The 24,309-nt window shown below is 38.8% G+C and overlaps 2 protein-coding genes across 2 annotated transcripts in view; one reads left to right on the plus strand and one right to left on the minus strand.

Annotated features, from left to right (window-relative positions):
* Positions 1-66: 66 nt before the first annotated feature.
* On the plus strand, positions 67-19,349 carry LOC115041868 (lysine-specific demethylase 4A-like). Its single transcript, XM_029499717.1, has 22 exons — positions 67-177; positions 1,625-1,788; positions 4,396-4,571; positions 4,760-4,874; positions 5,463-5,656; positions 5,823-5,872; positions 6,158-6,261; positions 6,444-6,581; positions 7,739-7,971; positions 8,302-8,438; positions 9,155-9,555; positions 9,993-10,092; positions 10,230-10,414; positions 11,068-11,272; positions 12,400-12,476; positions 13,252-13,307; positions 13,871-13,979; positions 14,332-14,520; positions 14,654-14,824; positions 15,203-15,322; positions 15,549-15,641; positions 15,793-19,349. Exons 2-22 carry the CDS (start codon positions 1,657-1,659, stop codon positions 15,931-15,933), a joined length of 3,126 nt encoding a protein of 1,041 aa, XP_029355577.1. The 5' UTR covers positions 67-177; positions 1,625-1,656; the 3' UTR covers positions 15,934-19,349.
* Positions 19,350-21,397: 2,048 nt separating this feature from the next.
* The window catches only part of LOC115042025 (receptor-type tyrosine-protein phosphatase F-like), a 40,467-nt gene continuing 37,555 nt past the window's right edge, over positions 21,398-24,309 (minus strand). The window contains exons 29-33 of the mRNA XM_029500022.1: positions 23,882-24,008; positions 23,657-23,782; positions 23,048-23,202; positions 22,358-22,493; positions 21,398-22,020 (exon numbers count right to left, since the gene is read on the minus strand). Coding sequence (XP_029355882.1) covers positions 21,952-22,020; positions 22,358-22,493; positions 23,048-23,202; positions 23,657-23,782; positions 23,882-24,008 — 613 coding nt within the window. The 3' untranslated portion in view covers positions 21,398-21,951. The remainder of the gene's footprint in view (positions 22,021-22,357; positions 22,494-23,047; positions 23,203-23,656; positions 23,783-23,881; positions 24,009-24,309) is intronic.

Genomic DNA, 24,309 nt, shown 5'->3' on the forward strand with positions numbered 1-24,309 from the left:
ATTGGCTGGGAGCTCTACGGAAGCCCGTCCTCTCCCAAGTCCATGTAAACAAACACACACTGAGCATGCGTCACTGGAATAATGGTGGACTGTCTTTTCTTCCCGGACTGATGATGTCTGTATTTCTACTCTACTACCCGTGATCTGAGAAAATAACTCGCCCATATTTCAACAAGTGTAAGTTCGCGTTTGTTACTTTGGAATGACTTCGGTTGTAGGAAGGAGGGAATAACTGTACGGATGTGCACAAGAAAGCGACAGTCAGCAACAATCCGTGTTTGCTAGTTCGTTAGCTGAGAGCGGAGGCAGCTGTCAGATCTCTGAGTCCGCTATCCAGCAGTTATGTCTCATTTGAGTCCATTACTTTCCCTTTTAACAGGGCAACTGTCGCAAATGACAACCAGTTGCAATTTAATAGCAACTATGACGGTGTCCTCAATTTTGTCGATTACACTTTTAGTCCCTGAGATGCATAATGTGCTAGCAGTTAGCATGTAGCTAGCTAAATATATTTTTCGAGGGGCAGTGTTGTCAGTGGGCCACGATATGTGGTGGACGTATTATTCACCCAATCACAGATCAAGGACCAGAATCTATCTAAAACCCTCCCGGCAGACAATGTTGTTTACTAACTAAAAGTTCCTCTGGTTATGAACCGGACAAAAAGGGATTGTTGTTATGTAGGGCACAGAAATAACGCAGTCGAGTTGAATGTTTACAAGGTGAGCGTTTAGAAGAGTAATAGCCGTGGTAGTTACAGAAAGTTACTCTTCTCTATAACTATACGTTACATAGATGTTTACGATTTTGGATGAAAGTTTTCTCTTTCCATCAGTAGATTAAAGGATTCAATGATCTGAAACCGGGTTTTAAATGGATATGAAACATTGGACAAGGTCTAGTAAGAACCACTGACAGCAGTGTCAGCGAAAATTAACTTCTCAGCTAATGTTACGTCGATAACATTAGATTAAACTGTTACTAAACAAAACATTGAATAACGTTCACAACATCCCATCATAACGTAATTTAAAGTAGTTTGTAAGTCTAGACAGGATCTTCGTACATCTTGATTCTTATAATGGTATTATAAGAATGACTGATGCAAGGTAAAACATACAAGCAAGTGTTTTTACTACTTACTACTTACTTACTACTTACTACTACATATAAAATGAAGGTTTCATAAAGAGTTCTTTTTTCAGTCAGTTTATTTATTTTGTCAAGGTTTGATGATTTCCAAACTCAACATGGTCCCATTTTGGGTAAGATCTGTATTTTGCTGGATGCGGCTTCTGGTTGTCAGCTTAAGCAAAGATGGATGGATGGATGCAGATGTGGGAACTTTTAAGTTGCATGTTGTTTGGCTGAAGAAAATAGCTTTTTTTTAATGATTAATTTATTTATTTATTGACATGGAGCCTAACAAAACTAATTCTAACTGCATCAATGGCCAGGAATTATTAGCCCTTTACTTTACCCATAACTCCATAATTGTAGACAAACTTGAGCTCAAGACGTGATTGTAAGATAAATTATGCAGATATGGACAAATGCTGAAAAATTTAAAGTTACTGTGTTCAAGTGAGTTGGACTGTTTTCATGATCATCTCCATGTTATCAGTGTTTAGGTCAAAGTAACAACCCTAAGACGAGATGACCACACAGGCTCAAAGCATAGCCTCCAGGATAATGACATTCACCCCCTCTAAAGAGGAGTTCAAGGACTTCAACCGGTACATTGCTTATATGGAATCGCAAGGAGCACACAAGGCTGGAATGGCAAAAGTAAGTAAGTGCTGTGTTTTGTCAGGTTGTTATGTGACATTGTGGTGACTTATTTTGGCCCGACTTTCAGGCGTTTGAGGTCAACTTCTGCCCATTTTTATTACATGTTATGGAAATATGTCTTGCACTTTTTGTAATATGCCAATCTATTTCTCTGCCCCTTATGTGTGAGCAGAGGAGAAGAAGGAAAAGACACTTATTATTTATAAGGGATACTTTTAAGGTGACTTAATCAATGCACATTTATATTGCCAATCAATCAATGCAACTTAAATGTATGATTAATTTGGGCATCACCACTGTTGGATCATCATTATTTTAGTGAAATGGTTCTATTTAAGGTTCTGATCATACAGGATCATAAAATACATCCATTGTGAGGCTTTAATTTAGTTTATCTTTGTTTGCATGTTTTGATTTTTGTCACACTGTGTATTTTCAATTTGTCTACTTTTGTGGGGCGGATGAGTGAGAAAGAAAACTGTGCGAATCATTACGGATTAAGCTTGTGCGCTTAAAAAGAATGTATTAGTGCTTCTTGTCAAGTGGGGATTTTTAGCAGTAGCATTCATTTTCATATTTTGACAGTACATTGGCCCATCATTGTGGGAAAACACTGGGATTTTCCTTAGTATGCACAGTAGGCAGTTTGACTAAGCAGGGTTTTATTACACCTGTAGGGTATATGTACGTAGTATACAGCCAGTTGTAGTTGAATATCAATATGCAAAAGCTCTATCCAACTTAAGGATGAAAATTAATCTCACTTTTAGCCAGGTAAACCTTTTCCTTTTCTTTCTTGTGTAATCACTTGTCTCTACTTCATCTGTTGGCACAAATTAAAAAGGTCGTTGCACAGTTATTATAATTTTACGACATTGCAGCAAAGGCAATAATGCAAAGCTTTTATACAAACAAGGTTGCCAACTGCTTGGAACCTGAGCCCATGGGCTGACAGACTTAGATCCATAGCGGTGTCTCAAAGTGAAGCTTCCTCCCCTTTTCATAACTGGTGGACGATTTGAAAGGAATTTTTTGGAGGAAAAATTTTAGTCACCAATGTATTGTGAAAGACAACAATGTTCCATATTGAGAACCAAAAGTGCAAATACAGAATGGACAGCACATTTAAAGAGCTTAAAAAAGAGAAAATACCCCAAAACCTTTTGGAGTTTTGTTTAGTTTTTTTTTTTTTTTTGAGTAAAATTGGTCACTGCCATGATGTTAGGAAGAGGGAAGCTGCTAATAGTTAAATGACAAGAGGGTGTTGCTTTGCCTTGGAGGGACAAAATATAAGCATGCAATGAATGCAATTTAAAAACAAACAAACAAACAAGCCCCCAAAATACCCCAAACATGTTAATCGTGGCCTTTTAATCAAATGTGATTAACGTGTTAATGCTGACAGCCCAAGATAATGTCACAACATAGAATCCACGATACGGCATTTAACAAGATATTTAGAGGGTGGAATAAAAATTACTGAAAGAAATTCTTGGAAAATGTTTTATTCTATATTAATGCAGTATACAGCATGTACATTACAATTATAATGTGTACAAGATTTTTGTAATTTTATAGCTCTGTGGAGCTTGTGAAGTCCAGGTATCTGTTGTTATTGAGGTGCACTCTGCTTATTTGATGCACTGTCACTTTAGCTTTTGTCTCTTTATATAAAGGGGTTAGCACTGGGCCGCTGGAATGTGCCCGTGATGGAGTTGCATACCTGGGCTCTAGTATGTTCACCAGTCTCCTAAAGCCATAATTGTTCACCACAGAAATTATCTCAATTCCTTGGTCATGTATTCAGCAGTTGATCTAGTAATCTCTGGAGCTATTGTGCTGTTTGGGAGCAGTTGGGCTGCAAATGCTGGTTTTAGTTTTTTTGGCATGGCTGAAGCTTGCTAATCCCAGGCAGTTCTTGTAGATTTTGGGTGATTGATGACTGGGTGATTATGTTCTACATTGCTTCTCATATAAGTTGCATTTCTCGTAATGTAGTTTAGCATCATCCAGCAGTGCTTTCATATTGTTTGTCCATTTCCTTTTCACCATCTGCACTTTATGAAACAGGAGAGCACACTGCTGTAAAACTCAATAGAGCGTCACACATTCTCCTGCTCATTCGTTTTGATCTGCCATTTCTCTCTTGTGCATTGTCTTTCTCTCTCGTTCTGGTAGGCTTGCATGCAAAGAGTGATGGAATTCTTTTTTCCACCTGATGCTGTCTCTAACATGGTGGAAAAAAAAAACTTTGACAATCTGCGAGTACAATGCTGCTGCACAAATGATCTACCCTTAAACTAAATTTTTTGCTTATTGTTTATACAAATAATGTATTTTAAACTTCAAGTCATTAATATTGAAGAAAACCCATTCAAATGTAACTAAAACACTCTCTACTACACTCTACACTCTCTAAAACATTCTCTCTGTTTCTCTCTCTGCCCAATACCAAAAAGATACAGGAAAAAAGAAAGCATGAATACAAGGAGACATGCAGAAAACAGTTCTTGATATCGGCAAAGGCATAAGTTATCAGCAATTTGTGCAGCTCTTCTTTAAATATTGTTGTCAATATGCCTATGCGGTCCTCATTTCTTGCAGATCATTCCACCCAAAGGCTGGAAACCTAGACGCACATACGATGACATCGATGACCTTGTGATCCCTGCTCCCATTCAGCAGGTGGTGACTGGCCAATCAGGACTGTTCACGCAATACAACATCCAAAAGAAACCAATGACCGTCTATGAGTTCCGCAAGACCTCCAACATGGATAAGTCAGTTTACATATTCAAATTGTTGTCGATTGTTAACCAGTTGTTTGAAAAAAAATAAAAATAAAAAATTATATTGCAGGCAATCTGGTGAAGTATATGATGTCTTTATGCCTGCCAATTTGAAATAGGCTCTTTCTGGAAATGTAAGATTATTTTCACCAACAATCTCAAAACAATTCTTCATGCAGGTTCTGCAATCCCCGATATGTGGATTTTGATGAGCTGGAGAGAAAGTTTTGGAAAAATCTCACCTTTAACCCACCCCTTTATGGAGCTGATGTCAGTGGAACACTTTATGATCCAGTAAGTTCAGATACGTTGAATGATGACATCAAATAGAACATAAATCTCCTAATTGAATTTGTACAATAGTTGCAAGCACATCCAGCCATCACTTGTAATATACACAACCAGTGAAAAGTTTGGACAGACTTTCCTGTTCATTTGAATGAGAAGATTGTCCTAATGTTTGACCGGTAGTGTATGTTAGTACAGTAGTCCCTCGCTATATCGCGGTACACCTTTCGCGGTCTCACTGAATCACGGATTTTTACAAATATTCAATGTAAATTGATATTGCAGATCCCTCAGTACGTTGTGGGTTTCTGCGGCTGATTGAAATTAGGCTTACCAGATGATTTCGTGCATGCTGAGTGGCTTAGTGACCGCAGCCTCAGTTCCCAGCATCCTACGCTCAGTTTACTTAGTACGCACGCAAATCACTTTGGCCAATCCTGTTTCTACTTTGCGGATTTTCACCTATTGTGGGGGGTTCTGGAACATAACATCCGCGATAGTCGAGGGATTACTGTAATTAGTTAAAGGTGCTACATGTTGCATTTTTACTTCTATGTGATTGTGACTTACAGCTACGGAATACTTTATTTTCAGGATGTGACTGAATGGAACATTGGCTGTTTGAACACCATTTTAGACACCGTGGAGAAGGAGAGTGAGATCAAAATTAAGAGTGTGAACACCCCATATTTAAATTTTGGGATGTGGAAGAGTGCTTTTGCATGGCACACCGAGGACATGGATCTGTACAGCATCAACTACCTGCATTTTGGAGAGCCTAAGTCCTGGTACAGTTACTGACACATCACACTACGCTGGACTGACATATCAGCTTTTCAGTTTCTTGTTGCTGCACAAGAATAAACGTCATCTTTTTATACTGCCTAAATATAAAAAAATCTTGCACAATCTGCTGCTATCATCATAATTTGAATAACTTTTGTTACTACTCAGGTATGTTGTCCCACCAGAACATGGCAAAAGACTGGAACGCCTTGCCAAAGGTTTGTCACGGGTTTCTGAAAAATTACATAAATGTGCCACAACAGGCAGTTTTTTTTTTCTTATATCCCCCATGAAAATGAGCTTTTACACTTCTCTTATTTTACTCTCTTCAACACATAGTGCTGAAGTGGTTTTAAAGAGGAACCCAAAATCCTACCTCTGAACAATACTGACCACAACAGCAAACAGTGTATTTAACAATCATAATTAAATGTACATGGACACAAGCAAAGAAGCTCAAATGGGCTGAAGTAAACAACAGTCATTATTTCCTGTATTTCCAGGTTTCTTTCCAGGGAATGCTCAGAGCTGTGAGGCCTTCCTGCGCCACAAGATGACATTAATTTCACCCTCAATCCTGAAAAAATATGGCATACCATTTGAGAAGGTAACCTTTTTTTTTTTTTTTTTACTTTGTGTTGCTGTCAAGACTTTGCGGACTAAAAAGAAAATAAACCTCGTGATTAATTAATTATAAGGAATAGATCAAAAAGAGAGAAAAATTGATGAATTAATGAGAAAATAAAATGAAATGATAAAATGTAATTCTGTGTGTTATTTTTTTCCCAGGTAACTCAGGAGGCTGGGCAGTTTATTGTGACGTTCCCATATGGGTATCATGCTGGTTTCAACCACGGCTACAACTGTGCTGAGTCCACCAACTTCGCCACCCAGCGATGGATTGACTATGGCAAACAGGCGACCCTGGTACAGATGAACAGCTGTGACTCTAGATATCATGATTTAACACACGCTCAGGCTCTATGCTGGGTTTTCCTCAGATAGGCTACTTTCTTCAGCTGTTAATGAAAACTGCTTGTACTTCTATACTGCACACTCTACTTGGTGTACCGGATCCTTATTTATTCCTTAGCCTCCTTAAATTATAATAACATATGTAATTAAACCAGGGCTAAAGTGGGGTCAAATCTATATATCAATTCATTTAAATTTGTGGTTTAGAATTATTTATTTTGCATGAAAATCAGTTTTCTCTTTCACCACTGACGTGCCCCATGGGCTCCCGCAGTTAAGAGTGGGCTGAAATTGTCATTGCCTAGTGTGAGTTGCTAGTCAATTACACATGAACAGCTACGAACAGCAACTCCACCTGGACAAAAATGGCACACTATGCAACTGCGATTTACAAGAAAAAGCTAAATAAGATATTTTTGCACTTCAACTCAAAATCCCAGAAGGGATAATATAAACAAAATAAAATTAAAACTTGGTCAGAGATTGGACTGAGATTTAATTTTTAAACTATATTGCCCAGCCCTAAATAAAAGCAGTTTATTTGCTATAACAGGAGGCGCCTTGGAACAGTGTAGTGGAATGTGTGTAGTATGTAATCAGGGTATTGTCTAAACCTACTAAACTGGATGATTGTCTGATGCTGCTACATATTCTGAACATGATCAGTCTGCTCATAAAGTCACTAAAGACATTTAATTATGTGACCATAGTTGACAGGTAAGTGTAAACTTGCCACCGTAGGAACACAGGAATATATTAAGAAATCAAGCAGTCATACTGTGACTGCTGAAGTGCAGGGACTGTACATTCCAATGGTAACTTGATGATCTTGGATAATTATAGTACATAAACATACCGAAACAGTATTTTCTATCACAGAATCTATGACCATAGTTGACCCTCAATCTATTATTATTATTATTATTATTGTTGTTACTATTATGGTCTAAAAGCTTTACTAGTAGTAGGGCTGAAATCATCCCGAGGTCTGCAGAGGTTCAAATAATATCCAAATGTATCATCTCTTTTTTTCAAAGCACTGTTTTGCATTGCTCTGGGTACAAGATTTCAAGCCCAGACTAAAATCTTGATTCATGTTTTCCTTCCAGTGTTCATGTCGTCAAGATGTGGTGAAGATCTCCATGGATGTGTTTGTACGCAAGTTCCAGCCCAACCGTTATAAGTTATGGAAGGCAGGAAAAGACAATGCTCCCATCGATCACAACAAAATCACCCCGGAGCCTACTGAGTGTCCGAAAGAAGACAAAACTGAACCTACAAAAAACATTCCCAGTGAAGTTGAATCTGAGGAACCCACTGCTCCTGTCCAAGAGAATGCAAGGTTTGGATTTACAGTAAATACTAAAATATTTCTCCTACACCTAGTGCAAATTCTACTGTGTGTTTCAGTTGCATATAATGGTAATCATCAATAATGCCTGAATTCTTAACAAATGCTTACATTTACTTACTCACATTTACACTTATATTGAACTAAAGCATGTGCTGAATTATCCAAACCTAACTTTTTTTTTTTTAACTGCTAATGACTTTTCACATAAACATTAAAATATTAACATGTCCAGTACACACACATTTGTCACAGGAGTAATAGTAGTAGTAGTATTTGAATCTTGTCAGTCTTTATGAATGTCTCAATGTCCCCCATCAGTCCAAAGCGTCAGCTTGAAGCTGTTGAAGATGTTAAACCAGAGCTAATCGAGAAGGAGGCTGAGGAGGTGGAGCCAAAGAGGGCCAAGCTGTTGTGCAAAGGGTCTCCAACTAAAGTGTCTGTCAAACCAGAAAAAGGTACTGTACAGTTGGCAGAGGCCTTTGTTTGTGCTGATTGTGTTAAGCAAAAAAAAAAGAAGAAGAAGAACTCACTGAACAGAAGTTAGTACTTGCATAAGTAAATAAGGCATAAGTAACCTAAAAAAATATATGGTATTGGTCAATCAGGGGTTTATTAAAAGGTAAAAAATTACCTTAGTTTTGCTTTTGGGGCTCTCTCAACTCATGGCAGGGTATCCCAAAGTGATTGAATTCTGATTTACAATGTCTCAATTTGGTTCAATTCAACTCGATGTCTGGGATATTTCAGTCACAATACCAATTTTGCTTAAATGTGAAAGAAGTTCTCAGAGGACTAATTAATGCACAGTTTAAGTTGCATTGGAATATTTATGTGTACTTTTTATAGAGTAGATACCACAACTGGTAACTTTAGCAAAGTACTTACCAAATTATATTAAAGATAGACTATAATTAAACAGTTTCAGTAATGGATGTTTCTGCTGCCTAATAAACCGGGTATATTTAGTTCTCTTTAGAATTGCTGCGCTACCATAATACTAATATAATATATAATGTATAATACTAATATGTAGCATTAAGTAACTTGTTTTCTATTCTAGGTATAATAAACAGGGACGGTGACATATTTAGCCAAACAATGCTGCAATGAATGAGGACTAACTGCGCCAGTAGTTGTAATAATGTTTTCCATCTATGTGTTATTATTTCAGACAAAGGGAAGATTGAGCCTAAAAAGGAGAAAGACACCAGGCCCCAGTCCAAATCTCAGTCCAAAGCTAGCGCAAAGAAAACTTCAAACAGACGAAGCCCATCAAAGAAAGAGAAGAATGGTGACTCGGCTGCAGGGGTGTGCCCTCCTGAGCCTGTGGAGAGCCAGGTGGTGGCGGCCCTGTGCTGCGAAGGAGGGGGCAGCAGTGTTGAGCCTCAGCTAGGCAGCAGCTGCAGCCCGGCACAGAAACTATTTCAGAGAACACTGAGCCCTGCAGACGTCCTGCATGTCCACAGCTATGCCAAAGGAGACTATAGCGAGGGAGAAGTCCTGCCCAAAGAGGAGAAGAAGAATGAGAAAAGTGAAGACGAGACGGAGAGAGACAGACCTGTCAACAAAACAGTGAGTGGATGCAGATGTTAAACACCCCGAATACTGTTCTTCCCATGATAGCTATAGGTTTGTTTTTTTTATTTAGATTCTCAGCAACAGCAAAAATTTTCTGAATGTTTTCACATTTTCTTTAACCTTCAGCCACTGCCTTCAAGGATTTTTTGGTTTGGCATTGCATTCATAAGTGACGCCAGTTAGAAACATTGATAAGCCAACAAACAAATCACACAAACAGTTTAGTTCACAGACGTGGAAAGTGTGAATATGAATTTGTGGTCTGTGGCAGACATTGAAGCACAAGAAAAAATGAATCTGGTGAACATCTTTCTATGACGGACACTATGTGGTGCAAGGTTTGGGGCTTCATGCGAAAGAAATACTAAACTTACGCATGTTCTTCTGAAATGTTACGAGCACAGATGCTGACAGTAAGTGCTTTTCTCCAGCAGGTGGCAGAAGCGAAGGCTGAAGATAGAGAGCCAGAGGGTGATCTGGGACAGCTGCCAGGTCACCATCCACTCATAAAGGATGGCATGAGTGATGACGGTCTGTCATATCACCAGCACCAAGCAGCATGCCTAGAATTGGCACTTATTATGATTGACTAATATATAGAAATGCACTAAAGGTCTTTAACATTCTGCATGTAATTGTTAATTGAACTTAACTGTGTTTTTGTGCAGAGGCTCCAGAAGAGCCCCCTCCAGTAGAGGAGGGTGGTCTGGAAGGGGAGAACTGGGCTAAACCTCTTGCTCATCTGTGGCAAAGTAGACCTCCCAACCTAAAGAAGGAGAAGGAGTACAACCAGCGCATGGGCTCCAAACCTCCATACTGCTCCATCTGCATGTTGTTCCACACGTACCAACAGGTAATCTGCACTCACCAGTTTTTGCCACTCATCTATTAAACTGCACCAGCATGTGTCACAGAGAAAAGAAAAACCACTGCACTAAAATCCTGACAAAGGTCTAATGAAATTTTATGCAAGTGAAACTATGCATTTTATAGAAGAAGCCTGTGTTCCAGTACCCGTAATTGGAAACTGTTGCATACCTGGATTACAGGGCATGTTTAGGTTAATTGGTGACTCTAAGTCTGAGTGTGAGTGGTTGTTGGTCTCTGTGTGTTGGCCCTGTGATGGACTGGCGACCTGTCCAGGGTGACCGTGCCCCACCCAATCTTAGCTGTGATTGGCTCCAGTAGCCCCACGACCTGGAAATGGATAAGCGCTAGAAGATGAATGAGTAACAATTTGTTACATTACAGTAATTCAGAACATTAAAGAGTTGTAATGTCAGGATTGCAGCCTATCAATCAATGTATAATGTATTCAGATTTTGCATCCGGCAATACATACAAGCTTATCAACCAAGTGAACTTTTGCAACAGCAGAAATAACTGTTTTCAGTCAGTTATTCTTGGAGAAAAGTTTAAATTTTAAAGATACACCATACTCAGAGGATATAATTTATTGTACGGTGTTGGAACATTTATATGTCTGTGTGCTGTGCCTGCTGTCAGACTGAATGTGCAAAGAGCATAGACAGTCCTGTCATGGTTCCTGGTGGGCGGATGCGGACCAAACCTCTGATCCCAGAGATGTGCTTCACCACCACCACAGAAATGGATTCTGAGTGTGAGCAGCAGCCGGAAACGCCTCATCTAGAGGAAGATGGAACCAGCCTCCTCATCACCTGCTCTCAGTGCAGCATCCGGGTCCATGCCAGTCAGTACACCCTTGAACTAATTAGTTACAAATGAATATAAACAGCCAGAAATTCCTCACATGTCTTTGAGCGCACGCGCACACACACACACACACACACCATTCAGACACCAGTGTGCTAATCTGCTGTTTACTATACCAATTGCAAAATTATGGGCCAGGCTGAAACATAAAATTTTTTAAACAGCCATAGAAAATCTTTTTTCAGGTGCATGTTTCCACCAATGGCAAAGGGGGTGTCACGTTTTTTTCTGCATGTGAGCTCTTTCCTTAAAATAACCCAGACACTCCTAAGCCTAACCCTTTTCTGTCATTTCTTGGTTTTGCTCCATCTTATCTATGATTGCACCACTGAGTTGGAAATATTTTTTGTCAGTAGTAACGATCTGTGTGAAACACGAGCAGCGTGAGTCATATAATGTAAGTGAAATTAATAAGATAGCTTAAAAAAAATGCCTGGATCATTTTTATGTAACCAAATTATTCAAGTAATCTTTTCAGTCCAAGCTAATTGCCCATCAAAGGTCCCAGGATTCTCCTCATTGTGCAAACCTCCTGATTTAGCTGCTTTCCTCTCTGCTTGCCAATCACCAGGCTTTGTTATGGGGCACTGTTAGACCTGTGAAAATTACAGAAACTGTAGATGAAACAATCAGAAGTCAAGCTAGTTTTCAGAGAAAATACCCTGCGCCCTCCGCAAGTGATGACATAATGAATACAAACAGGAAGCAGGGCTGTTATGGGCCAGAAGGTTGTCTTGAAATCAGATGTAAGGATGCTGTGCAGTGCAGGAACCACAATAGATCCACAATGTCCCGGCTGGAATGGGCTAGTTGTTTTGCTGGCTCTCCTTTTCCGCCTTTCTCAAAACCCTGTTTACTTTTTCCAAACCTTCTAATTCAAAAATCCTCGTCCTTAACACTCAACACTGCACTTTTGGTCCTTAGGTTGAAGTCATTTGCATGAACAGCTGTCAAGAAGGCAGACATTCCTTCCTTCCTTCCTTCCTTTCTCCCTCCCTCCCTCCGAGCCGCCTGCTTCTTGTTACAGTTAGATGGTAGTGAGTCTCTTGGTCAGTTCACCAGTTTGTCAGGCTGCATTTTTTTTTTGTTGTTTTTATGTTACAGGCTGTTATGGTGTCGCTCCAGCTAACGTGAGCAAGGACTGGAAATGTGCACGCTGCAAGGCCAACGCCATGACTGAGGTCAGTGAACACTACAGGGATGACTTATGCCTCATTCCATATTGTTGTTTAAGCAGAGCCTTCTCAGTAATTGGCAGGCCAATTTGCTTCATTTGGTCATTTTTTCAGGGTCTCCGATGAGGTTTAATTGTACTGTCACTGACCTGCATCTCATCAAATATAAAATATTCCAAAGTATACAAAAAAAATGTAATTCACAGTTCTGTATTAAAACATAACTATTATCTAACTCACACCACTTGTGATGTACTTATGAAGAGCCTTCATGCATGAAAATGTAATAATTACCACAAAATAATGTTGCAGTGGACATTATTTTATTTTATAGTTACATACAGTGACTGTGCTGTTGACTGATAGACCGTGTGAGACAATTGCTGGTGAAGCAGATTGAGAACGAAAACATCATTTAAAAATGTAAAGAGGCAAATAGACTACATTGTTGACTTCCTGCTAACCATGATCGCCACTCTGTAATTGATAAGATAAAAACACATTAGTTGCATGTAACTCTTGTTGTGTTAATATATAGATAAAATCAACTGAGGTTGACCACAAAAATTTCTGTGGTGTAATAGATGGTAATTCAGCTCTCGGCTGAATTTAATAGTATGTTTTCAGACTACTGCATGTCTGTTAGTCTAAATTCACTTTCCTCTGGAAGTTTACTGTTTCTGTACTGCTATTGTGTGCAGCGGAGATGTATCAGATGTAAAATCTGTTGCAAATGCAACTGCAAATATGGTTGACTTTATCTTGACTCATTTCATTGCAGAATTGCTGCTTGTGTTTGCTGAGAGGTGGAGCCTTGCAGAAAGCCAACAACAACAAGTAAGTTGCTTCAGAGATGAAAAAAAAAAAGGAAATTATGTCAAGCTATTTCAACACATGTAGGGTTTTTCCCTGATAAGGTTATTTAGATCAAAGAATTGCTTGAGTTTTTAGACAAGCTCTTCACCACCAAAATATATGGAAGGTAAGATTCATTATCATCTAATAAATAACAAGGGATATGACTGCTGATATGTTTATATATAGCAGAGAAAATGAAACTTCAGGCTACCCCCTTCTTATCACGTCCATTTTGGCCAAAAAAACGCCTATTTTGCCACACCCAAAGTAAATTGAATGCTATCCCTAAGTTTTTCTCGTGTATGATCAGGGCCTCATTAGAAAGCTGCTGAGGTTTGTATCACAAAGGTCAGATTTGTTACATATATACAGTGAAGCACTCGAAAATGAGGAAATGACAGTGCGAAACAATCAACAACACAAACTTCACAGGAGATCTGTATGTGACAGTGTTTGCTGTTTAGTTTCACATTAACCCAGCAAATGGACTGAATACGCAGCAGCTTGTCAGTTGTTTGTTTGCGTGTGTGTGCATATTTCAGGTGGGTGCATGTGCTCTGTGCTGTAGCTGTACTGGAGGCACGCTTTGTCAACATCACTGAAAGAAGTCCTGTGGATTTAAGTGGAATTCCTTTGCAGAGATTTAAGCTGGTAAGGGGATGAGCTACTTTTACATTCTCTGTGGAGAGTTGGTGTTCAAATAATCAATGCCTCTCAAATAAGCAAATAAAGATTGATAATAAAGGTGAGGTGGAGCGAAATTGCTTTTACTGTTCTACTTTGCATGATAGATAGGCTTGTGCAGTATCCAAAATGGAATATCTTGATACAGTCCAGCCCAAAATGTAATATACTGCAAATCTTTTAAGTTCTATCGATCTTACAAGATGTAAAGTTATAAAATGTAAAGCAATCAGCTGTGCTTCAAGCAGTCCCTGTTGGGTCATTTCCAATTTGCTACAATTTCCTGAGCATGACGTTTTTGGGTTTTTATCTCCAACAGAAATGCTACTACTGTAAAAAGCGGATGAAGAAAGCCTCTGGCTGCTGTGTACAGTGCTCTCATGGCCGCTGTCCCACCGCCTACCACCCCACCTGTGCTCAGGCAGCTGGGGTACTCATGCAGCCAGATGAATGGCCCTTTGTGGTCCATGTTACCTGCTGTCGACACAAAGGCCCCACTCAGATTGAGGTAAAGAACTGCTGCTACCACAATGTGCATTTCTTATACTCTTTCCATTTTTTTCTCTGCTTTGAGCAGAAGCTATTAAATCTACCCCACTTTATGTAAACTTTAATGTGCTCTCCTCCTCCTTCTGTGACAGCGGAACAAAGCAGCAATGCATGAGCTGACTGTGGGACAGAAGGTGATATGCAAGCATAAAAATGGCCGCTACTACCAATGTGATGTGGTGCAGCTCTCAAAGGAAACATTTTATGAGGTCAACTTTGATGATGGTTCCTTCAGTGACAATCTCTTCCCTGAGGACATTGTGGTACGTTTCCTTCGATTATCTCTATCATGATATTTAAGCATACCTATAACCTTAAAGGACAGAAGCTGGCTCCAGGTAATTTCCCAACCCTCAATTTCTTTGCTTTCATTTGTAAATAGTGTTTACTTGTTACTTGTTACTTGTGCAGAGCGTTACTTGAATATTGGCTTTTAAGAATTTATGGTAAATATTGGATGTTCTGTAACTAATATTGTTTTACTGAAATACCACAACATGAGTAGTTAAATCGAATCAGCTATCACTATTTTCCGCTCAAAGAAATTTAAGATAAAATAGATTTTACCTTTATGCACAATGTTCCCATAACATTAATATCAAGTGCCTTTGCTCATTTTGCTGAAAATAATTTTTTTTTAGAGCCAAGACTGTGCTCAGCTTGGGCCACCGCCCCAGGGTGAAGTGGTTCAAGTGCGATGGACAGATGGCCTGGTGTATGGGGCGAAATTTGTGGCAGCTCACGTCATCCAAATGTACCTGGTAAGAATGATGTGCGTGACATCACAATGAGCAGCACTTGGCAACAGGGAACAGAGGCTGAAATGACAGAGAGACAGGCCAAATTAAATATCTAAATATATTCATTTGATAAAGATATGTTCAAAATTCATAGGTTGCACCCTTGGAAAGGAGGTGAAGTGATGATATGTACCTTTAAGTGCTGTCTATGTCCTGACTGTATTTTTTGCTTCTTTCTGGACTTGAGGTTGAATTTGAAGATGGATCACAGCTAACTACTAAGCGAGACGATGTTTACACTCTGGATGAGGAACTTCCCAAGAGAGTCAAATCCAGACTGGCAAGTGCAACCCCAGCCACTACATTTCACATGATATTTTCTGTCTAATCCTGTGTGCTAAATTATCAAAGAAGTAATTGTAACTCAGAATATGTACATGCCGCCCTAAAATGATGTTGATGATGATTTAAGCTTTTGTTTGTCTCTGCAGTCCAAAGCATCAGACATGAGATTTGATGGGATCTTTGAGGAGAAGGAGATCATCCAGGAGTCAAAAAGACAGAGGGTTATCAACTCACGTTACAGGGGCGACTACATAGAGCCTGTGATTTACAGAGCCATCATGGAGTAGCCCACACTCCCTATCTGCTCACCTACACACCACCTGCACTGATAGACTAAACTCTGCTCACTGTACCTTAACATAGCAGCTAGCCACTGAGAGTTTCACTCTACTTGACTTCTCTCAAGACTTGCTTTGGACTGTTCTGTTTTTTATTTCTCATTCATTCAATTTTGTAAATTCAAAAGAAAAATCTATATACTTTGTTTGAATGTGATAAAGAAAACTGTTTTATATTTTATTATTTCCGTAGGACTCCATGGACAGTGCAGTAGGCCAACCTACAACCATGGCATTACGTAACAGTAGGAAGCAATATTAAATTTGACATTCAATAAAGTAGCATACTAAAGCACCACCTAAAATGATGAGGCAAGCATCAAACTGGATGTTAAATTACCTGTTTTTTTACTGAACATGACAGTGAACTGCCACCTGCGTTGTTACCTAAGCTAAGGATAATATTAGCATCATTTTATTTCTTTCCTGCTGCCATCAGTGCCTATGATGCAGAATGCAACAGGTATCAAAAGCTAAACTTTTCATTGTTTTTTTTTTTACCCTCATATTTGGAATTTGTACATTGGTTAAGTTTTGCTATGAAATGGCTAAATTGATTAGCTTCAAGCGTTACCATTATTTGCAATTATTACTTAAGTTCCTGTCACCTCCACATTCTCAATTTTCTGTATTTTATTTGCCCAAATTATTCAAGTATTTAATTGTATTTAGCGATGAAGTTGCAGATTGTAGCATCGTTCCCTTTACCCCTGTCCTTCCAAGTGGAAAAACATGAAATGTTCTTTCTAGAGTGAGTGCTAGGTTTGTCCATTCTGGGCCACTGTGGAAACAACTAATAACATTGAAAGTGATTTTTAGTTTTCAGGTGATTATAGACTAATAAAAAGATAAATGTTTGAAAGAATATTATATTACATTATTTGCTTACATTATTACCCATAAAAAGGAAAGAAATAAAGCCTGTTAGTTTATATCAATTTGCCAAATTTTATACCTGCCAGGCCTTCATCTCAGCTTTGCCGTTCTGCCGTTCGGAAGGTGTATTTGGAAACGTTACAGTGATGACTGTAGGATGAAACTTTCACACATTTAAATCTGTGGTAAAACAAACAAAACTAAAGTCAGTGTTTTCTCTCCATCCCTCCTTTTCTGTTTAATCACCTAGAAAGAGACAGACCAGTAGGTTCTTTGACAATCGTCTAGTCAGGAATGTGTGTACATCTTTCCTGTAGGAGTCATATGGCGCTACAATGTGAAACAACGACAGGGTTAATGACAATTATCAGATAATACATCAATGGAACACAAGCCAGATACATTTGCAAAGGCATGAGCTGTCACAAATTGCTTTGATGAAGGTTATCTCTGTAGATCTCTGCCGAATGGGACAATGACATTGGCTCACAGAATTACCAAAAAATGTTCAGCCTTCACTGTACAAGGCAGCACCCTAATATTACTGAGTAGGACCCAGAGTCTGTGTGGTAGTGTAGTGGACCTGGGGGTCTGGGTTTCAGGGTTATGTCCCATGCTGCCCAGCTAGTAATTTTGCCTTTCTGACTTGCACTGCCAAATTTAAGATAAAAATCTGACTCGAGAACTTCACTACTTACGGTCAGATATCAAGTTAAATTAGTCATCTTTTTTCTGCACATCAGATTTCACAGCCAACAGGAGGGCCCCATGTCATATAGAAAAAGTTCTGTATGCAACCAAAACGGTGCTGAACAGGTCCGATTATCAGTCACATGCAGTTCCATTTATTGAAAATCATATTGCATACACATGTCAAAAGACTTCAGGACGTGTTTATGCGAACTGTGTATTTCTTTAACCAAGAGTTGAAAGAGCTGCTTTTAATTTCATTGACAGTTGAAGTTACATTCTGTAAAATTATAAATCAGGAAACAAATTTGCACTGATATGATCCTTTCATTAAAGGAATAGTTCATCCAAACTGTTTGTTTTAGTTAGCTAGCTGGCTTTGATTGGCTAGAATGATGCACAGAATGATTTTACAAGTTATCCTTAAATAAAGAACAAAAGAGACGTTTCCTGCGACAGTTAATTTGCAGGTGTTCAGTAAAGAATTCAAAGTTTAGAATCTTTTTAAAAAAAAAATTTAACTCAAGTGGATGGATCCTGGTCAGCCAATGTATATGGACATTGGCTGACCAGGATCCAAAGGAATCAGGAAAAAAAAATTGCATCTTGGATGCTGCCAAAAAACTAACATTTCTGATTAGGGTTGAACAGAATTGACTTTTGACCTTAGCACCACTAAGACAGAAAGGTCCCCTCTCTTTCTCTGTGTTTTCAACAGCAGCTTGAAAAGTTCTACTCTGTGGCCTTTGAGTTGGGATTATTCTGTTAAACAACCATTTGTCATTTACATTAGAATGACAAAGAGTGTTTCCAAGTGTTTTGGAAATACTTAGCGTAGCAGTATTCCCGGCTACATAAATGTAACAAATGGATACAACAGTGACAGTTTGTGGATGGATTATTTCTTTGAGTGGGACTAATGCCATTTCATTGTTACCCTAGCTAACTATTTAGCATTCCTTTTACATTTAAAGAAGTAGAACTGAGTATAGGTTTTACATGCTGACTTGTTTTACCAGCCTATTTATTAAGGTACTTTAGAAAAGTACCCTCTGCATTGCAAACACTAGTCTGAAGTAATACTTTAGATGTTTAGCTTGATGTTCTATTTTTTCTACGGTACATAGATGAATTTTCAAGAATCCATTCAGATTTTTAATGCGTGTTGTCTCTCCAAGTGTTTCCTCACTTGTCTACTGAAAGTTGTACATTGCACTTTTTAAATTAAAATTTAAAGTCCCGTTTGCATAGTTGTCCATTGCTAAATTGTTATAAGTCAGTTTGAGAATGTTAATTTTACATTTATGGAATGTCTTAAAGATTGTGAGCCCCTCCCTTTTGGCCAAGCTCATTTAGCACTTGTTACTGTGCTCTGGTGGCCTTCAGTTTTGTTTTGTTTTTTTTTTTGCCTGTGAACATTTTCTCATTCTGTGGGACTGCAGGGGAAAGCTAGTTTTCCTATCCGTTGCTGTCAGTTCAGGCACCCTGCTTTCATCAGTCCAATAGGAAATCACTTAATTTTTTCCATAAGGTAACAACATGATGTAAATGAATGGATGGAGGATTTTTGTATTCTATTTTATTGCATCGTTTTGTACAACATGTTTTGTGTATTTTCACAGAAACGTGTGAAGTGTAAATGTCATGTAGTCTATTTGAACGTTACCTAGACACAGGAGACGAGCTATCTGTTACTTGTCTCCTCCTGAAGAGATATAACTGAATTTCCAGATTATCATTCCAATATTTTGTAAAAATTGTTTGTTTTTTTGTTTCAGTAAAGAAATTTTCATTTGTAATATTCGTCTGTCTGTTTTCCTTGGTACCATTGTGTAAACGCAGCCTTCATACAGGGCTAAGCAGTTGTAATTAGGTTACCAGTCAAATCATCAACTGAGTTCTTAGAGCAAAGAGTTAATTCAAAGAATCTATTTAGTACAAAATACACAAGGCTCGTGACATTTTATCATGGTACTGTGATTTGTTAGTGATGATCAGTGATGTTTGACTGCTCACCTGGATATGTGACACTCTGATAAACGCAGCTTTACACCTGTGAGTGGTTTGAGAAGAGAAGATGAGATGTTTTACTGACCATTCTGTTCTGATGGCTGTAATTACTTTGCCTCAAACTTTGTTATGAACAAATGCCAATTATTTTTGGAACTAAAACCTAATTGACGTCAAGCAACTCTTTCAGTTTCCAGATCTTCCTGCCATTTATACAGTTCTTTCACAGCTAACCGGAAACACAGAAGGATGACATCAACTCTTACAGTTGTACAATAACTAGATAGAAATCCTGTTGGATTTGCTGAACCTCTCATTGTGTTCATCTGTGCTGTAGAAGCTGATGGACCCTCCTCCTGCTGCGCCATGCTCTGTTGAAAAGGATTACAGGGTCCACTTATACTTCAGCGTAGGCATGTCACTATATTTCACACAGGAATGTAAGGAAATGTGAATGAGGAGATAATGTACAATACTAAAATGTTACCTCTGTAGGTTTCTTTGGATCCCTCCCTGTGTAGACCAACCGCTTGCTGTCTCCCGTTGCCATGGTGATCATAGCATCAGGGCTCCATGAATGTTGGCTTGGTGCACGAGCCGGGTTAACCTACTCAGAGTTGATGGCTATAAGCTATAAGTCAAACATCATAGTTCCACAATGGCACAGTTTGAGAACAACTCAGCTGCCCTTCAGTTTCTTCATATACTGTGTGAAATGCTGATAATCTTTCTTTTAACTGGTAAGCAGAGAAAAAGGGGCATTGTATGTGTATATTACATACACCCTTCTGTCACCCTCAGAAATGCAAACAGGGCTACTGAGTGCCAGTGAAAGAAATCTACCATTTCTATATTACAAAACTCTATTAACATCAACATAATCAAGATTTTTTTTTCAGCTTTTTAATAACAAATAGAAAACAAGTCAGGTAAACAACATGTAGGACCGCTATAGCATGGCTTCATCCAGAACCAGTTCACTCTGCCATCTCTTCCAGTTAAAACCAAAGACCAATGCCGCTTGGAGTTACAAGTATGTTAGTCTGTAACACTGACAAAAGAGTTGAGCTTCATGTATGATGAAATGAGAAGATATTAAATGAAAGATATTAAAATATATATAATATTTATGATATGTTACGTTACAAAGACAGTAATGGGTCACTTTCCTGTGTGATGTCATGTTATACACTTTGCGCTCCCTTTACCTAAAAACACTGCATTTTTTGTAAAAATATAGTAATAACATCCAAAAACCTCAGATAATCGAAGCATTAGTACAGAAAACTTGATTTAATGTTAAAAGGAATTTGCATTTTCTAGCCAACGCACAGCTGGCCGACTGCAACGTAAGGTAACAGAGAAAATGCTTGTGGTGTGTGATTTTGTGGAGCTGGCATATAGCATCTTCTTTTCATATCATCATCTCACCAAACTTATGCATTTCTTGAAGACTTATTCTAAATGATCTAAACTTCAGCAAAACAAAGTGTTTATTTGGGACTGAGATTGAACTCTGTTGCCCAATCATACAAAATTGACAGAAAGTCACAGAAAGGGCCGTGGGTTAAAATGTTGTTTTAGGCCCATCTGTAGGTTGAACATGATAACATTTAACATTTACAATAAAGCCAGACAGAGTTTAGCAGTTAAACCAATTGAAGTCTAGACTTCAATTGTCTAGAAGGTTTTTGTAATAAATCATGGTCTTATTAATGTAATCAATATATCATGTGAGCTCTTGTCACGCTTATCTTGCAAAAACTCTGAATAAGAGGATTTCAGTCAACCTGAAACCCCTTGTGCCTAAAACCTTCCAAACCGATCTTCAGATCCCTGAGCCTATGACAAAAATCAGCCAAAAGTTATTGACAAGAAAACTCCAGATGTGAATAGTGTTAGTCTGCAGTTTTATGGCCACGGACTTATTATACACTGTAGTCCACAAGGAGAAGGTCAAAGGTGAAGTAATCAGCAAAGACGCTCTCCAGTATTCAGCTTTTAAAAAAGTGAACGTACATGTCTATTGGGCTAGTAAAAATAAAAAAATATTCATAAAATCAAAGTAAGCATGTCTAGAAATGAAAATGGCAGAAAAAAAAAGTTTTTGCTCTTGGGAGGAGGCAGAATTTGGGGAGTGATGGGAGCACTATGAGTCTTTTTAGGATCGTTTTTTTTTTTGGGAGGTTTTGTTGTTGGGCAGAATGGCACCAGTCAAGAAGGAGGTCATGTTGTCCTCTTTCGTCTAATCTTCTGTGTTTTGTGCTGTGGTCACCTCTTTATCAGTCCTCCTGACAACCTTCTCATCGGGTCACAGGGACTGCAGGAGCTGAGCGGACACGGCTCAGAGGAGACTCAAAACGTGTCTCAAAGGAAGTCTTTCTGGGGGGGTTATGTTGCATAGTGATCAAAGCTTCCCAGGTATTCCAGAGCAGCCCGGTAGCACAGTAGGTACTGGTCCTAGGGTGAAAAAATTCAGTCTGTGGGTGGACAGCCATAAATACAAAACTTAAAAGTTTTTTTTAAACTTTGACGTTACATTGGGTTTAAAGTGTACGATACATTACATGTGAGGAAAACTAAACAACAGCATTACTGCCAGTAAGTTCTTTGATCTACTTTGTTGGCTTTTTGTTCGTTCATCTGGGTTTATTTGCATGTTTTAAAGATTCTTCGTAACATGTTACATGCTAGAATTATCCCTATGTTTATTATTCAGATTATTATTATATTATTATTTTCTTTGGTTTTCTTTTATTTCCTGTTTTTTGTGCACTCCAGCAGCAAGGTGCCATACCTCTGTCTGCACCATCGCTGGCCTCTGAGTTCGAAGCATCTTCACGGTCTGGAAGAGGTCTACCACTCCTTCATACCTCATCCTCTCCAGGACGATACTCAGGGTGATGAAGACGCCCGTCCTCCCGACACCAGCACTAATTAATACACATCATTGGAACGCCATTATGAACCCCCACGCCAATCTCACACACACACACACACACACACAAATAGATCTGCAAAACATTTCACTGCATTACAAGTTATTCTATCACACGCTGATTGAAACTCAACACTTTTATTGCTGTGCTGCAGTAAAAAAGCACATTCCTGGTTGCTGATATTTTTTTTCCTTGTTCAAATGCACTAGATTTTTGACGTTTTTTTCTCATTCCCTCTTTTCTAACGTGTTTCATTTTGTTTAGTTGTTTGTCTGTCACCTTAGTAATAATGACAGTATTTTACATTATGTAATGTAGTCCTCCTACTACTTTAGTGAAATGAGGAACATTACAGCAAATAAACTCTTAGCCACTGTGGGACATTTGCAATTACACAACTAGGCTCTATAACACACACACACACACACACACACACACACACACACACACACACACACACACACACACACACACACACACACACACACACACACACACACACACACACACACAGGCAAACACAGGCACACAGAGACACACACACTTACCTGCAGTGCACAGTGATTGGTCCCTCTTGTCCAAATTGCTCCTTAGTTTTATGAACTTGCCCAATAAAGTCAATGAATCCCTCTCCGGTTTTTGGCACTCCTTGCTCTGGCCAGTCAGTAAATTGAAATTGCCGAATTGTCCTGGACTGACCATCCTGACAAACACACAGAATTAGTGATAGTGATAAGTTCATCATTTTCATTTTCAACACTATTTATAGTGTTTTCTCTACCTAAAAGCCATTTCTTGGAATTGGAAAAGTGGTTCGAGTACATATTTGAATTCTGAGAAGCCCTCACTTCCCCTAGTTTATTTTATCCAGCTGTAGATAAAAGAACAACAAAGGCTGCATTTTCATGAACCAATGGTGTCTGGTGCATCGTAGGTATATAGGACACAGCAGATTTTAGGGATAAATGTGGGGAAGGAAGCATTTCAGGCACCATCCACATATGTTGTATACCAGATCTCAGTCATTACCACTCACCTTTGTTCTTTACCAGTTGGAAACTCTGTTTCCTGTGTGAGGAATGCTCAAACCTAATCCTCTTTCTTTGTGTCTTTCTCTCTGTTACTGCCTCTTGCAACAGCAGCATAGATTTGCTTACCCTAGCATCTGTCACTTTGAACTCTCGCAGGATGTACTGAGGCATGTTGTACTCAGCCATAGGGTCCACGACGAAGTACTGGTAACGTGCAGAGCGCTCAGCAGGCCAGTACTGATGGCACTTTTCCTAAAGAATGGATGGAGAAGTTGTCTCTAACAGTGTCAGACTTTTTTCATTTAACCTTTTAACTTATATAAAATATATGTATGTATGTGTGCGTCTTACCCGGCCCATCTCACGCAGTTTGGTGAGCATGACTATAATGGTAGAGTTGTACTCCCACAACATTCTCCAGAAGTCCTCTGTGGTCTCAGGTAAGGGGCCTTGGGTGGCCATGTATGCTTTCTTCTGCCTTCAAATTGAAACAGATTGTGTTCACTCTTCAGGTGGCAGCACAATTGTGATTTGGAATTTGACCTCTGTTCATTCCTTGTCAACTTTAGTGGTAATTGGTTCAATATTTAATTATTGGCTATTTTAATACATATAATTTGGTGATGCCACATAAATAATGGCGCTGCGTTTCATTGTTTTGCTGGGACAAAACAACCAACTCTTTCTTCTTTACTTGTGTAACTCTGATCTGATCGGTGAAGTTCTAGTTCACTAACTTTAAGGAAACACTGACTGATGACTATGTGGTTAGTGGCAAA

This window comes from Echeneis naucrates, chromosome 4, assembly GCF_900963305.1.
Source record: "Echeneis naucrates chromosome 4, fEcheNa1.1, whole genome shotgun sequence".
In the NCBI taxonomy this organism is placed as follows: domain Eukaryota; kingdom Metazoa; phylum Chordata; class Actinopteri; order Carangiformes; family Echeneidae; genus Echeneis; species Echeneis naucrates.

Bases quoted from the DNA above. Each gene is read 5' to 3' on its own strand.
- LOC115041868 (XM_029499717.1), top strand. From the start codon at position 1,657: ATGACCACACAGGCTCAAAGCATAGCCTCCAGGATAATGACATTCACC. The intron at 5,873-6,157 runs GTTTGTCACGGG...CTGTATTTCCAG, and splicing joins ACTGGAACGCCTTGCCAAAG to GTTTCTTTCCAGGGAATGCT. The intron at 12,477-13,251 runs GTCAGTGAACAC...ATTTCATTGCAG, and splicing joins AGGCCAACGCCATGACTGAG to AATTGCTGCTTGTGTTTGCT.